Source organism: Globicephala melas, chromosome 13 (genome assembly GCF_963455315.2).
Source record: "Globicephala melas chromosome 13, mGloMel1.2, whole genome shotgun sequence".
NCBI classification, from domain to species: domain Eukaryota; kingdom Metazoa; phylum Chordata; class Mammalia; order Artiodactyla; family Delphinidae; genus Globicephala; species Globicephala melas.
The window spans coordinates 73245277-73260978 of NC_083326.1; the positions used below are offsets into that span (position 1 = coordinate 73245277).

A 15702-nucleotide genomic window follows, 5' to 3' on the forward strand; every position below is an offset into this window, starting at 1 on the left:
AAAAAAAAAAAAGTATATGTCTAGCGACTTCCCTGGTGGTGCAAGGGGTAAGCCTCAGTGCTCCCCAATACAGGGGGCCCAGGTTTGATCCCTGGTCAGGGAACTAGATCCCACATGCATGTTGCAACTAAGAGTTCACATGCCACAACTAAGGAGCCCGCCAGCCACAACTAAGACCCAGTGCAACCAAACAGATAAATACTAAAAAAAAAATTAAAAAAGCTGCCCTGAAATCATCTTAAAGAAACCAGAATGCTCACAATGCTTGTGGAGGTGATTTATTCCAACTATTGGCCTTCATCGTCTATTACACCTAGAGGTTACTTTATTAAGCAGCAAAATAGTTCACATCAGCCAACTTCAGCTGAAACCAAGGCATGAGACTGCTCTAGGCAACAGGGAGGCAGTGGGCAAGCCCACCGCTTTTAAACCTGTCCTGCTCTTCCTCCGGGTGTGCCAGGCTCCTCTGTTCCTGTAACTCAGGCCACTGTCACTTGAAACAAGCTTGATCCAAAGGTTGCCAAGTCCCCAAGCTTCCTTCGTCAATGACAGTTACAGCTTTCCTTGCCAAACAGAAGCCACGTTCAAGAGGCAAAACCCTCCATCACACATGCCAGTGCAACCTGGGTCTGACACCACAGCGTGGTTATTTGTCAGAAGAAAAACTGCAATTTAAGCTGGGTGTCCTAAATCCATATTATTCCCATCCCTCTGTTTCTTAAAGATAACAAGAGGAGAACTGAACAGATAGAAAAGATTCAACTATTAGGTGTGCTGAAAGCATGGTGCCCTGACACAAGATGTCACAGCAGAGCAATGCTGTAACACTAACACTGATGTGGGCTGCTCCAAGGGACTCAAACTTAGTTCAGGTTGAGAAAAACTAACTACACATGGGTCAAAAAGACTAACCTGGCAACAAACTAAAAACCGTGGCAGGAAGAGATCTCTTGTGAGTGTCAATACTTTATTTTGGTGTGAAGACAGGAAGCTGGAAAATACACTGTATTTAAAATTTTCTTGGTTCCCCCTCACATTGTGGAAACCCCCTCCCCCCAGAGCTAATCTGTTCAAACTCAAATACTTAAAAATTACAGCAGCAAAACAAAAGCGCAGAAAAAAGAAAACCAGATGGAGAAGGTAGCCAGGCCAGTAGTGTCACTTGGTGTGGACGACTGAGGTGCTGAACAGGAGCTTCTGTTTCTGTTTTTTTCTTTTCTTTCCTCCTTTCTCTTCTAAACAGAAAACAGAAACAGCTTAGCTTAGAATGCCATCGCCTTGCCCCTGGCCAGTTTTCATTAATGATAGTCGCAGGCAGCTAGGAGTGCAGGCTCTGGAATTAGACCTGGATTCAAATACCAGTCCTTGCACACTCTGGTGTTTGTCTTCAGGTACATCACTTACGTCCCCAGCCCAGCTCCTCGTCTGTAATGTGAATTATACCCATTTAATATGGTATTGGGAGAATAAAATTAGCACAACGCCAGGCACACAGGAAGCACGCATAAATACCAGTGTTGTTCTTATCTAGTTCATGAACACCACAGAGCGGGGGTGTGCTTCAAGCCTGACCTTCATCTATTAGCCACCCTCCACCACTGTGTCTTAGAAGGTTAAAAAAAAAAAAAGTCCTCAGAATTTCACACCAAGGCCTCAAAAGAACTAATCTGGGGTGCAAAAAGGTGCTAACGTACCAAATGGAATGTTAGTTGACACTAGAATGTGAGCCCTGAGGCTCAGAGGGAAAAATGCAACTGATTAGTGATGTCTGCCACTGGATCCAGGAGGGAATGACAGCCCTGAGCTGAGCACCCCACTTCTGTGCCTTTACCAGAGAGGGGATCTGAAGTAGCTGGCGTGTCCAGTTTCATGAAGGCTGCTTCAATAGCTTGGCTGAAGGAATTCTGGAAACTGGGCACAGGAACACGGTCTGAGTTATCACTCTCCCCATCGCTGTCCACAGGGGCAGGAGGACCTAAGCTGTTTTCACCTAAAAAACACCAGTGTTAAAATTGTAGAAACAACACTAGAGCCTTTTACCTTCTGAAAGGGGCCAAATTTCCCCTTTACCAGAGGGCTGTTCTCACCTTTCTTTGGAGCAGTTTTGGGCCACACATCTGCTTTTGCTTTTCCAATTCTCAGCATCTGCCAAAGTGGGAAAGGGGAGGAAAGAATTTAAGTAGCTGACGCCATTTCTTCTCCAGACTCCTACCTTGACACCGACTGGTACGGGAGACAAAGAACCAACTACCCCTCTGGGAAAAAGATTTTCTAGATACTTCTCTCCTTAACACTGTTTTGGTCATGTCCTCTATATCCTGACCAATGGAACTGGCAATGAAACTCACAAGGTGGGAAACCAGTTGTTCCTTAGCAAACAGGTAAAGCATATTGCAAAGAAGGCACAAGAGATTCATACTCAGATTCTGAAGCTGGGAATCCTGACTGTGTCATTGCCTGCTTCTGACAAATTTTCCTACTCTTCTGGAGACTCCTAAAAACATCAACCTCTTAGAATAAGGAGTGTACAGGACCTTCCAATTTTAAAACAAACCACCTGGCTATCAAACCTCAGTTACTTAAGGCCACAAAAATCAATTTAACTTTATCTCGAAACTGCTCCCACAGCCCTCGTTACCTTGTGGTCTTTGCTTTTCCAATAGTTCCTTAACTATTAACTTTTAGATCCAGCCATAAACCATATTCCTGCAAGTACAGTAAAATCAGAACAACAATTCCTCTTGCCCCTGAGTGAGGAAATTTTTCATCCCACTTGGCCAAGACCAGCTTTGTAAGTGCTGAGGGCCACTATGCATCCCAGCTGCCACACATACCATGCCACTCAAAGCAGGGTGAATTTTACCAAAAGACAACCCCAAGAAGATACAAGTAGGAATGCCTGTCCTAAATGTTTACCAAAGTGGGGCTTGCATGTTGTGCAAGATGAGTTCAACTGGCAGATGCTGATTTCACTGATAAACTTCATCATGTGCCACACTTTGATGATCTGCTCCCTTGGTCCCTGGGAGTCTGGGGTCCAATAGTACGACATCTGAATCATCTTACTCTTCCAAGGTCATTAAAATATATCACCTATATTTTAATCTTGACAAAAATGTTTAAATGTTTAACCTGAGACCACTCATAAAGAAACAATCAGAAAAATCTCAACTATAGGATAATCTATAGAACAACTGGTCTGGATGCTTCAAAAATATCCATGTCACAGGTAAAAAACAAAAAAACAGAAGCCAGAGGAACCGTTATGGATCAAAGGACACTAAAGAGACTTGAAAACCTAAATGCAATGAATAGTCTTTGATTAAATCTGACTAAAAACAATACAGGACACTGAAACAAATGGGAAAATAAAAATATGTGGCATCTTAGATAGTATTAAATCAGCTGTCTTTGATGTGATAATGGTAATTGTAGTTATACAGGAGAATGTCATTTTGGGGGCATGTATCTCCCAAGTATTTAGTTGTCAAGTGTCATTCATGAGGTCTGTAACTTACTTTCAACATAGCAAAAAAAAAAGAGAGAGAAAAGCAAGCAAATATAGCAAAATAGTAACAACTGGTAAATCTGGGTGAAAGGTATGAATGTTCATTATACTATTCTTTCAACTCTTTAAGTTTGAAGTTTTTCAAACTATAAAGTTGAAAAAAGCAATGGCAGTAAAACCTAGCTAAAAAAACAACTTAGGCATTGACCTAACTCCTAGGAGCCACTTGCTTATAACCTCTGAAACCTAGCAGTTCATTCTCAGGATTGCTCTCAATTATTTCATCCTCCTTGACTTCAAAGACTCTCCTCACCAAAGTTCAATTCCTGCTTATTCCTCAGCACAAACTGCCGTTTGTACGTGAGAAATACCCAGATCAACTAACTGCTCTAAAGAACTGTTAAGCTAACAATTCCAAACTAGCCCCAAAGAAGTGAACACTAACCTCCTACAAGGCTGCTTGTCAAGCTGTCTGTCCATCTTCCTCAGTTATCTGAATACAGGAATGCTGAGTGTTTCGCTTGTTTTAAAGATTAATACTGATCTGACATCAAATCTCACTAGCCTAGTGTTGCCTCCAACCCAACTCCTCAAGAAAGCTGATTTGGCTACTTACAGGATAATCAAGACAACTTTCCCTTTCCCAAAGTGAAGAAGAATGGTTTATTGTATGTAACAGATACCACTGAATCAGAGGTCCTAGAACCAGGGACCAGTTAAAATTGACTAACATATCCCCAGCCCCTAGAACAGTGCTCAGTATAAAAGTATATCTATTGATGTGTTAAATAATTAAAACTCCTGATTCTTCCTCAACTACTCTTAGCCACTTTCCTTGGTAAGTCTATGGTAATATCTGAGACTAACTCCATGACCTTCCATCTTTAAAAAGCCTTCCATGGTTATTAGAGTCAGTGCAACATTAGCCCGTAAGTCTCCCCATCTCCAACAGAGGGATTTCCAGAAAGAACAAGCATCAGAGTTCATGTTAAATACCCTTGGGCTGCTTCACAAGCAACAGGTTTACCTGGGCAAAGGAAGGGAAGGGAGAGTCTTCTTCCAGACTCCCAACGCAGAATGAAGAACTGCCCTGACTGGCCGTGGGTGACAGAGGGGTCAGCAGGAAGTCTGAAAGGGAACCAGAGACCTGATTATACAAGTCAAGTTCCAAAAAGTTAGTGTCCTGTTAATAAGAAAGAAGAAACAAACCCAGAATCGGGTCTGGATAATTACCAACCCTGCCTCAGAAAGCTAACTGTGATCCACTTTCAACTCTGCCATATGCTTATAAAACCAAGAACATGGCCTATTGTTCACAGGAGTGATCAGCATAGAGAGAGAAAAGTTTAATGGTTACAATAACACTAGAAGGCATAGCAAAATCTATTCCCACAGTAAGAAAAATCCTCTCCACATCAGCCGGTTCTCAAGGCCTAGGTATCGGACTGTCAGAGAATGGTTTTATATGGATGAAAAAGCTCCAAGAAAAGATATAAAATATAATCATGTCAGCCTTTATGTTCCCGCCAAAAGAAGTCTATGACCTGGGAATATTCAGTTAGAATCCAAAACACATACAGCAGCAAAATCCAGCAAGATGCAAGCTTTTCCCTGATACTCCCTAGGGAAATTAGTCTTTCCCATCCTTTCTGACCTAGGGTTGAACATTTCCCACAGATCAGTCTACCCACTGCCCTGATCACTGCTGGGAGGGAGAGGCCTATTCACTCTCCCAGCAGCAGGCCCTGCCACAGTCAGCCAGGGCTCTGTGGTACTTTTATTCCTAGGACCATCCAACTGCTCTTGCCTGAATACATTAAAGCCCAAATAACTTCAGAAAAGCTAGTATGTGAAAACGCAATCTTTTTATCACAGATGATGTAGTCAGTGTTTTGCCATGTTCCTTTAGTAGCTTTAGTAGTTCCTTTAGTAGCTCTCTTCTCATTATGAAGAGCATAAGTGTTGTGCAGCCCTCAAGACCCAGATTCTAGTCCCAGTCCCTGCCACTAACCAAGTCCCTGCCTTGGTCTCAGGTTCCTAAATCTGCCAAGTGATGGGCATATGATCACAAGAGTCACCAAGAGTTTTAAATATTCTGATCTTGGACTTTTCATTGAAAATGCCTGACAAAAATAAATTTTAAGTATCAGAAACTATCTGCCAGGAGGATGAAGATCAGAAAAGACAGCTCTCTGAAATTATAGTAACTCCTTTTAACTGTTTAATTTCATGACACATTAACACATTCTATATATAAGGAAAAACATTTTTAAAAGGCTGAAGGCCTATACCCTGAGAAAACCATAATTCAAAGAGAGTCATGTACTACAATGTTCACTGCAGCACTATTTACAATAGCCAGGACATGGAAGCAACCTAAGTGTCCATCGACAGATGAATGATAAAGATGTGGCACATATATACAATGCAATATTACTCAGCCATAAAAAGAAACGAAATTGAGTTATTTGTAGTGAGGTGGATGGACCTAGAGTCTGTCACACAGAGTGAAGTCAGTCAGAAAAACAAATACCGTATGCTAACACATACATATGGAATCTAAATAATAAAATGGTTCTGATGAATCTAGGGGCAGGAGAGAAATAAAGACGCAGATGTAGAGAATGGACTTGAGGACACGGGGAGGGGGAAGGGTAAGCTGGGACAAAGTGAGAGAGTGGCATGGACACATATACACTACCAAATGTAAAACAGCTAGTGGGGGGGCTTCCCTGGTGGCGCAGTGGTTGAGAATCTGCCTGCCAATGCAGGGGACACGGGTTCGAACCCTGGTCTGGGAAGATCCCACATGCCGCAGAGCAACTAGGCCCGTGAGCCACAACTACTGAGCCTGCGCGTCTGGAGCCTGTGCTCCACAACAAGAGAGGCCGCGATAGTGAGAGGCCCCTGCACCGCAATGAAGAGTGGCCCCCGCTCGCCGCAACTAGAGAAAGCCCTCGCACAGAAACAAAGACCCAACACAGCCAAAAATAATAAATTAATTAATTTAAAAAAACAAACAAAAAAAACAGCTAGTGGGAAGCAGCTGCATAGCACAGGAGATCAGCTCGGTGCTTTGTGACCAACTAGAGGGGTGAGATAGGGAGGGTAGGAGGGAGATGCAAGAGGGAGGGGATATGGGGATATACGTATGCATATAGCTGATTCACTTTGTTATATAGCAGAGACTAACACAACATTGTAAAGCAATTATACGCAAATAAAGATGCTAAAAAAAAAAAAAAAAAAAGGCTGAAGGCCTCTCAATCTTGACCTCACTCCTTAGAGTGGAACACTGTTACCGGTCTGCAACACAATCATCCCAGTATTTTTCTATACATTTAGACATATAAACCCATACTGAAATGCTTTGTTTTGTGTGGCTTTTTTAACCCAAAAATGGTGTCATGTTTTGTCTTGTTCTACAACTTCCTTTTATCTTAAAGGTCTATCCATTAGTTCAGGAAGAGAGCTATTTCCTTTTTCAGTAGGTGTAAAGAATTTCATAGTAAAAATGCTGTAATTTAGCCATTTCCCTACCAGTATACTTTAGGCTGTTTTCTCTCCCTATCATAAATAAGACAACATAAATAAAGATGTTCACACAAACAGGGGGAGTATCTTTAAGGTAGAAACTAGAAATAAAACAGCTGGGTTGTGGAGAAGAATCTAGGTTTAACCTGCTATATGAGCTGCCTGAGGTTTTTAGAAGCTAAGTCGGTACAGCCAATGGAAAAGTCAATCAAATAGTAGCAATTTGATGGATCTCAGGAATCTATTAACTACCCAAGTAAGGTTAGTCCCGTAAAGACCCCCACCATGCCGAGATCACAGTTGTAAATTCAGACACTAGGGCTTTGCTTAAGGTCTGTGGCTGGTGGTCAACTTGATTCTTTAAATCCCAACTCTATTTACCTGCTTGGGAACCTGGACTTCTGCTAAGAGAAGAAAGGGAGAGAGCCCCATGGCCCTCGGTGCTGGTAGGACCCAAAGCAGAATCAGAGGAGCAGGTATAGGAATTGAAGGCAGGAAACTGCTGTAGATTCTCTAAGGGAATGTGGACTTCTGGGTCTGCAAAGCAAAGACGAGAATGGTAGGCCCATGTACAGAATCCCTCAAATCTTTTCCAACAGTTGTGGACAGTCAATATGAATCCCCCAGGGATCTGAATGATGGAGACAGAGCTTTAAAACCCAAATTTATAGTAACTGTCACTTTATAATATGCCTTTGTTTTAGTATAAAAGCCTTGCTCTAACTCTTCTTGGTTGAAGCTAGGTGATAAACCTGGGGGTTAATTATAATATTCTGTATACTTGTGTTTGAATATTTCCATAATAAAAAATTAAAACAAAAAAGCCTTTGTTCCTGAAACATCACTTTTCTCAACTATTCAGGACTTGTGCTTTAAACAGCTACACAACACTGGTATGCCAGCTATACACTTATCCCAGTTGAAGAAGTAAAACATTTATGTTTACCATACCACATGGAGTCAAAATAGTTAAGTCCTTTCCCTAGCCAAGGACTCAATTCCTTGTTTTCAGGAGGTTAACTAGACCCTCATGTCACACAGTCCTTGGTTCAGTGAAGCTTATGTTTAAGAACCAGATCAAAAGATTCTACTTACTGGTATTAAGGAGCTCAAATCTAACTTCCTGCACGTATTTCCTAGTTTGTCAATAGGTCTCTACTATTTCAAACTCTCCTGGTAGACTTGCTATGTATAGATGTCTCCAGAGTCAAAGGTGAGGCCAACAATGTATCCAGAGAGCACAGGGCCAGTTATCCCCAACATGCAGCAGATCTCCAATTCCCTTCCCCCGCCCACCCAGGGTTTTTTCACCCACTATGCCAAGGATGAACTTACTATGTGCTATGCACTTTGACCAACATCAACTCGTTAATTCTCATGTAAGCCTACAAGTAAGGAGGTACTCTCACAACTCACATTTAAGAGCTGAAGAAAGCAAGTGGCAGACCTGACATACGACCTAAACAGTCTGGCCCCTGGGCCCAGGCACGGGATCTCTGTACAGTGATGCACAGTTGTGCTCATCACTGAGATGAGAGTTCTTGAACTTACACTTGCCCTGCTTCTTGTTCTCCTCCATCTCAATCCGGCGCTCTCGGCGACGTTCCTCCCGGGCCTTCTTCTGGCGCTGCCGCTTCCTCTTCTCAATATCATCTGCGGGTTGGTGAGGTTGTGAGGAGACAAATGCAGGACAACCTGGCCATTAACTCCTCCCACTTGGCTAGTAGCTAAGGGCACACGAGTGGGCCCAGCTGGATTGGATGAACGGATGGAGCGTATCAGGAGGTTCTGAGACTCATGACAAAAGCTCCTTACTTCCTCTTGTGGGTTTCTAGTCACAAGAATCCCTAAACTCCACTAAAAAGGGAAGCAAAGTAGGGGGCATTCTCACCTGAGAATATCTCTAGGGTTTCCTTAGAGACCAGAGGAGGCTGCAGAGCCAGTTCACAGATGCTAAACTCGCAGGTGAGCGGCAAGTGAGAGAGGTATCTATGACGCTGTCGCACATCCTACAAGGGAAAAGGGACCGATGCTCAACTAAGACCAGGCCTAACTCTAAGAGCAGAGGTTCCCACCCCAGGTATCAGGCAGTACACCACACCCTCTCAGATGGCAATGGGGCTCAAAGAGTTAGTGCTCAAGTTATCAGCTTTTGAAAAGCTGAACAGAAATTGTCAATTAACCTACCGTAAGGTAGAATAAGCAACCAAAAGCAGTTTTTTGGTTTGTGCTGCAAATGAATGAATTGAGGCTGGTAATGAATGATCTAAAGCTGATCAGCTGTTTCAGCTTTTCTGGGGGTCCACAACAAACGGGAGAATAAGGAAGGTAAGAGTTATTTACTGGGAAAAAAATCTGGGAACCACTGACTGAATTAATGATAACTGAGAAGGCAGATAAAGCAGGTTTCCCTACTGAGCAAAGCTTGGCCTAAAATAATAAAAAATGAAGGTCATTAATTTAATTTTCTTTTAATTCTTTTTCTGCATGATTGATGGAAAGTTCACAGTACTTAAAAAATCTCTAAGTTTAAGGCTTTTAACAAATTTGTGATCAATACAACTGTAACTCTCAAAGAGCAAATATTCACATATGTAAATTATCAGACACTAATTCACAGGTAGCTGCTAAACCAAAAATTCATAACGAGCTTGTGTAAGCTACCTTAAAGCCTCCAAGGACTTTGTTTTCTTGCCATTTTCTCCCAAGCAATAAGGAGAAACAAAAACAAACTCATCTCTGAAAGTAGGAGACATCTCTATTCCCAAACCACAATAAATGAACCTGTGATACAGGGAGCAGTGGTGAGTGACCTAACAGAACCCTGGCACAGTGGGGGAGGGTCATTTAACTTTTTAAAAATTCACAGGCACCATCACTAACAAAAAGACTTAAAACCTTTCAAGACTAAAGGCCTTGAAAGTTTGTGAACTTGGTTCAGCTAGGCCCACCACAAAGAGACTAGGTTAATGCCGCTTCCTGCCCCTCCACCTCGCAAGGCAGGCCCTTACCTCAGACATGGAATACCCAGCGATCTCCACCACCGTGGCTGAGATCTTCTCAGGGCTCTGTTCCAGGCTGCCATACTCCCGCACGAGGCAGCGCACATTCACGGGGTGCAGGAACATGTGCTGCCCATCCTCCGCTGAAGACAAGTGGCTCTATCACACAATACTCTTGGCCAGTCCTCAAGTCAGGCCCTCCTTATCCCAGGCCCGACTCTCCCTCCCCAAGCTGAAAGGCACAACAGACCCCATCTGCCCAGGAGCTAGCGGCAATACCTCCCTCTGCTCAGAGAGCCAGATCACGTCTCTGAATCATTAAGCAGCAACCCAGCCCTCCTCCTCAGGGACACTCACCTTGGTAAAAGTAGTAACAAGGAGAGCTGCTCAGGTGTGTGATGCTTGGCTTGGTGACGGGTTCCTGCTGGCTGGACTCGGTACAAATGGTCCCCTCTCCAAGATTGTCTTCTGCTAACTCCAAGTCCTCACAGGCCTCTGACAACCCCTCAGGCTCTGGTTCAGAAACTGCTTCCTCTTCCTCTACCAGAGGGAGAGCAAGAGGACGAGGAGGAGAGCCAAGAGAACAAACTTCTGTGGTCTCTTCATCAAAAGCAGACAGATACTCCAGCATGCCCTGTTGGGACAAACTGTAGGTCACAGAAAGAACATGTGGCAAAGGCAGGCACAGGAACCAAGCTCTCTTGAGGTTTACCTTAGCTGTCACATTCACTGATTTAACATCACTGGGGAAAGAACACACATAGAAAAAGCACATTGGAAAAATTTTTAAATAAATAAATTAATTAATTAATTTAAAAGCACATAGGAAATACTCATAGTTCCCTCTTACCCCAAAAAAGTTCAAACCTCACAACAGGGCCTAACAGCTGAAGAGCAGCACCTGAGGAATGGCAGCCATTTAGTCTGTAACTGGGACACTAACCTTCCTGGGTTGAAAAACGGACTCCTTCGCCAAGGGAGCCATCAGCACCAGTTGTTCCAGAGCAGCCACGACACCAGCGACCTCCCCGCTGCTTTCAGCCAATCCTGACAGAGCCTCTTCCCGAGTCTACAGCACCAGAGAGAAAACCAGAAACATACTTAGTGTGAAGGGCCAAATCTTACAATGGCCTTTCTCAACAGGAGCAAAAGTTAAAAGGCAAAAAGGAAGAGTCTAAGTACTTAGAATTCTCAATCTTTAAGGGAAGCAGGAAGCAAAAACACCTAGTACTCAAATGGGATGGTACTCTGCTTAGCATCTCTGACAAAGATAACGACAACACTACAAAAAAGCTTCCTGAACAGAAATCCCAGGACACAGGACTAGTCTTCTAGTTTTTACGAGCGAAGCTTTGAGAGAGCCCCAGTGCAGGAGACAAAGAGTCTGGGCAACCCCCACCTCAACCCGGATAGCTCTACTTCTAGGCAGCTTTTCTTCTCCCTGAAATGCATTTGAACAAATGCTCCGCACTACAGAAAGAAATTTAGAAGTATTGGGTTGGCCAAAAAGTTCGTTCGGGTTTTTCGTAAGACATTACAAAAACCCAAACGAACTTTTTGGCCAACCCAATAAATACACAGAACGCTGCCCAAAGAGGACTTATGAGTTAGAGAGAAATTCAAATACCAGCTTCACCTCTTATTAGTTATATGTCCTCAAGTAAATTATCTAACCCATGATTCCATCTCCTCATCCATGAAAGGGGATACTTGTTCTATCACACCAGGTTATGGAGCTTAAGTGAGAAAAAAATAACACAGCCCCTTTCATGGGGGCTTTCATTGTTCTAATATAGATCAATGATTCTCAAAATGTGATCTGGGGATGAGCAGCATCAGAACCACCCTGGAATTTGTGATAATGCAAATTATTAAGCTTACTGAGCCTAGACCTACTGAATCAGTCTCTCAGGGTGGAACACAACAACCAGTGATTCTGATGCTTGTTCAAGTTTAAGAATCTCTATTGTAGACGATACAGGACATAAGGGATTCTATATATGGATAATTCTTGCTGCTCCAAAATCCTCAGCAGGCATTGCTAGAGCCCGCTGGAGAGGCCATAGTAATTTCTCCACAATGTCCCTCAAATAAAACATCTCCAAAAATAAATCCAAATGTTTTCCTAAAGAACAAAAAAACCTACCTTGCTTAATTAAGAACACAGCTAATCTAGAAACTCAAGGGTCTCAGTTATAAGATCACCTTGACTTGTTCCTTTCAGCTCCAGAGAGCAGTTTAAAAATCCCTAGGTCAACCCCTTCCCCTCCTATCACCAAAGCCCAAAGCAAACCTACTTTTTTAGCCATTCCCCGCTTGTAATCTTAAATGTGGGGCTGAAGTAACTAATCCCCACCACCCCATCCCATTTCCCGTGCATCATCTCACCTTGAGCTCCTGGATAGCTGCCTCAATAAAGCAGGACTCGGGAGTGTGCTTCTCTTCTGCCAGCTGCTGCTCTAGTGCTGCTTTCTCTTCCTGAACCACCCGGTGCAGCACCTGCTCCTTCGAGGCCAGCAGCAATTTGGAGTACTGGCTGTGCTGTTCATCTACAAGAAAGCCAACAAGATGACAGAAATGCGGGACTTCCCTGGTGGCGCAGTGGTTAAGAATCCACCTGCCAATGCAGGGGACACGGGTTCTATCCCTGCTCCAGGAAGATCCCACATGCCACGGAGCAACTAAGCCCTTGCACCACAACTATTGAAGCCTGTACACTCTAGGGCCCCTGTGCCACAACTACTGAGCTCGAGTGCTGCAACTACTGAAGCCCGCGAGCCTAGAGCCCGTGCTCTGCAATGAGAAGCCCGCGCACCGCAACGAAGAGTAGCCCCCACTCGCTGCAACTAGAGAAAGCCCGCACGCAGCAACGAAGACCCAACGCAGCCAAAAAAAAGCTCACGGCTGTGTGACTAAATAGGAACTTTCATACACAGCTTTTTTCCTAAAGTGAAAACGGACTGATTTAGCATGTTTTCCTTAAAAAATTTTAGCAATGACCTTAATATAAGGTTTGTAACTCTGACCCCATAACACAAGAAAGCTATCCTAAGAAAACCAAAGATGTAGTCAAAAAATTAATGCTCAGAACTCCCTGGCGGTCCAGTGGTTAGGACTCCACACTTTCACTGCTGAGGGTCTGAGTTCAATCCCTGACTGGGGAACTAATAAGATCCCACAAGCAGTGAGTTGCAGCCAAAAAGAAACCAAAAAACTGAAAAAACAATGTTCATTAATTATAGCATTATCTTTAGTATTAGAAAAGCTGCAACCAACTAGTAAGTCCAATAAAGGAAGTTAATGATATGATGGTATATTCATTAAAGAGAATTCTGCAGACATTAAAAATGCTTTTCTAAGGAGGAGGAATTTAGTGACACGGAGAAATAGCCACATTACATGGGGAAAGAAAAGATGCCAAAGAAGAAAACAATCCCAATCTCACAAAAACATACACGCATAGAAGAAAACTGTACAATTAACATTTGGGGGGTACCTCTGGATAAAAGGATCATGGATGATTTATTTCCTTTATTTCCCTCCCCCAGATTTTGTGGACTTTAAAATGTAATACACAGATCTATCTCATTTTTACCTTCTGTATCATGTTCGACAGCATGATATACTCTAATGAAAGTTTCTTGTGGAACATTTAGGTTATTGCCAATTTCTATTACACTGTAACAAAAATATCCTTATACATGCTCCTTGGTACAAATGACTTCTTTATCATATTTAAGTATAAATGCTGAATCAAAGGTTGTGCATATTTTAAATACTACCAAATCCACCCCCCCCCCCCCACACACACACACACAAAAGGCTGTATCGATTTAAACTCCTATGAAGAACAAGAGTACCTAATTCCCCACCCCTGCCAAAACCCAGTACGGGCATGCCTCAGAGATATGCCTGTTTGGTTCCACTGCAATAAAGTGAGCATCACAATCAAGTGGATCACAAATTTTTTGGTTTTCCAGTGCATATAAAAGTTTTGTTTACACTATTCTGTAGTCTATTAAGTGTGCAATAGCACTATGTCTAAACGATGTACATATCTTAATTTAAAAAATACTTCATTGCTAAAAAATGCTAACCATCATCTGACAACAGCAGGGTTGCCACAAACCTCCAATCTGTTAAAAAAAAACAACTCAGTATCTGTGGAGCACAAAACGAGGTATGCCTGTATTTGCCTCATCGTGTGCGTGCGTGAGAGTGACTATGACAGGCATTTTGATTTGCATAACTCTAGGCAAAGTTAAACCTCTGTGGATACTTGGAGTTATTCAGATATCTTTTTCCTGGAAATGCTTTGCCAGATGCTTAGCCTATTCTACTAGACTGTTCATCTAATTTATAGAACACCTGTATGTTCTGGACATTAATCTGTATTTTAAATGTGTAAACCTTCCCCTAAGTTTATTTATCACCTGTTGACTCTGAGCAGTCTTGCTGGATTTTATTCTTATAAAATCAAATTCATCAATCTTTTTCTTTTATAGCATCTATGGTTTCAGCCTGGTTCAAAATTCCATCCAGGTAAAAAACCTGAGGATTTATAAAGATATTTTCCTGTATTTTCTTTTAAAAGTTTTGGATTTCGTTACATTTAATTCTTCAATCCATCAGAAATTGATTTTTATGAATGGTATGAGATAGAGATCTAATTTCATTTTATTTTTTCCATAAGAGTCAACTGTTTCAATACTGTTTATTGAAAAATCTCTTTTGCCCAGAAACTGAAATGCCACTTTAATTCAATGCTCATTTCCATGTGGAATACAGAGAATACAACCTCTTGCACTTCCCCCACTGTAAGCACTGCCCACACTCTAGATCCGAACTGCCTGGCCACCAGTCTGTCTCTTCTATTAGACACCGAGTTCCTTGATGACAGGTGCCAAGACTGGCTGACTGGGGAATCCCCAAAACCTGGGCACAGAGCCAGACACTATTCAACAAAGCTTTATATGTACTTTAATTTTTCATTTTACAACTGAACCAAATTGAAACCAAGAATGAAACCACTTTCTGCAAACTCCACCCCAACCTACTGGAACACTATGACTAATTTGGAAATGCCAGAAATGGCTTGCTGAAAGGCTAAATCTCTGACAGTAAAAAGATATATTCAAGGAACCTTAAAGGGTATACACCCACCATTATCTGCCCCCAAATTAACCGAACTTACCTCCAAGATGAATAGGATGTTCTACATTCATCCATTTGGATTTGGGCAAGGCCACCAACACCCCTTTCTGTCTCTTCATCAGCTGCATCGTAATGGTATCACCAACAACATACTGATGTGATTCTGTGGCAACAACACTGTAACATGGACATTTATATGTAGCAGGGCAAGGAGTTAGCAGACTGGGATCTAATCTAGTAAATATCTCCGTCTTACCTCTTGAGATCCTTCTTATGCACAGAACTGTAACAGATGGGACATTTACTCCAGGTCTTCTCGCTCAATGAAAGATAGTGCAGGATGCATGCCCAGCAGAAGATGTGTCCACAACGGGTTATCTTGGCTGCAGTAGGTGGATATAGGCATATTGGGCAAGATGGCACTTCATGGCTACAAATGCGCTGAAACAAAATGCCACCACAAGTTAAACTACTTTCAGAAATGACTACGGATTACCAAAGTTA

General features: G+C 42.5%; 1 protein-coding gene across 2 annotated transcripts in view; it reads right to left on the reverse strand.

Annotated features, from left to right (window-relative positions):
* Positions 1-267: 267 nt before the first annotated feature.
* RNF10 (ring finger protein 10) overlaps positions 268-15702 on the reverse strand; it is a 31855-nt gene continuing 16420 nt past the window's right edge. Inside the window, exons 5-17 of one of the 2 annotated variants that reach the window (XM_030860556.3) lie at positions 15455-15639; positions 15239-15375; positions 12433-12593; positions 10988-11113; positions 10402-10678; positions 10054-10187; positions 8934-9051; positions 8594-8695; positions 7424-7579; positions 4536-4636; positions 2088-2145; positions 1832-1990; positions 269-1235 (exon numbers count right to left, since the gene is read on the reverse strand). In XM_030860556.3, the coding sequence (XP_030716416.1) occupies positions 1159-1235; positions 1832-1990; positions 2088-2145; positions 4536-4636; positions 7424-7579; positions 8594-8695; positions 8934-9051; positions 10054-10187; positions 10402-10678; positions 10988-11113; positions 12433-12593; positions 15239-15375; positions 15455-15639 (1791 nt within the window). In that variant the 3' untranslated portion in view covers positions 269-1158. Of the gene's footprint in view, positions 1236-1831; positions 1991-2087; positions 2146-4535; positions 4637-7423; positions 7580-8593; positions 8696-8933; positions 9052-10053; positions 10188-10401; positions 10679-10987; positions 11114-12432; positions 12594-15238; positions 15376-15454; positions 15640-15702 lie in introns of both variants that reach the window. The other variant, XM_070046983.1, reaches the window with a different exon arrangement.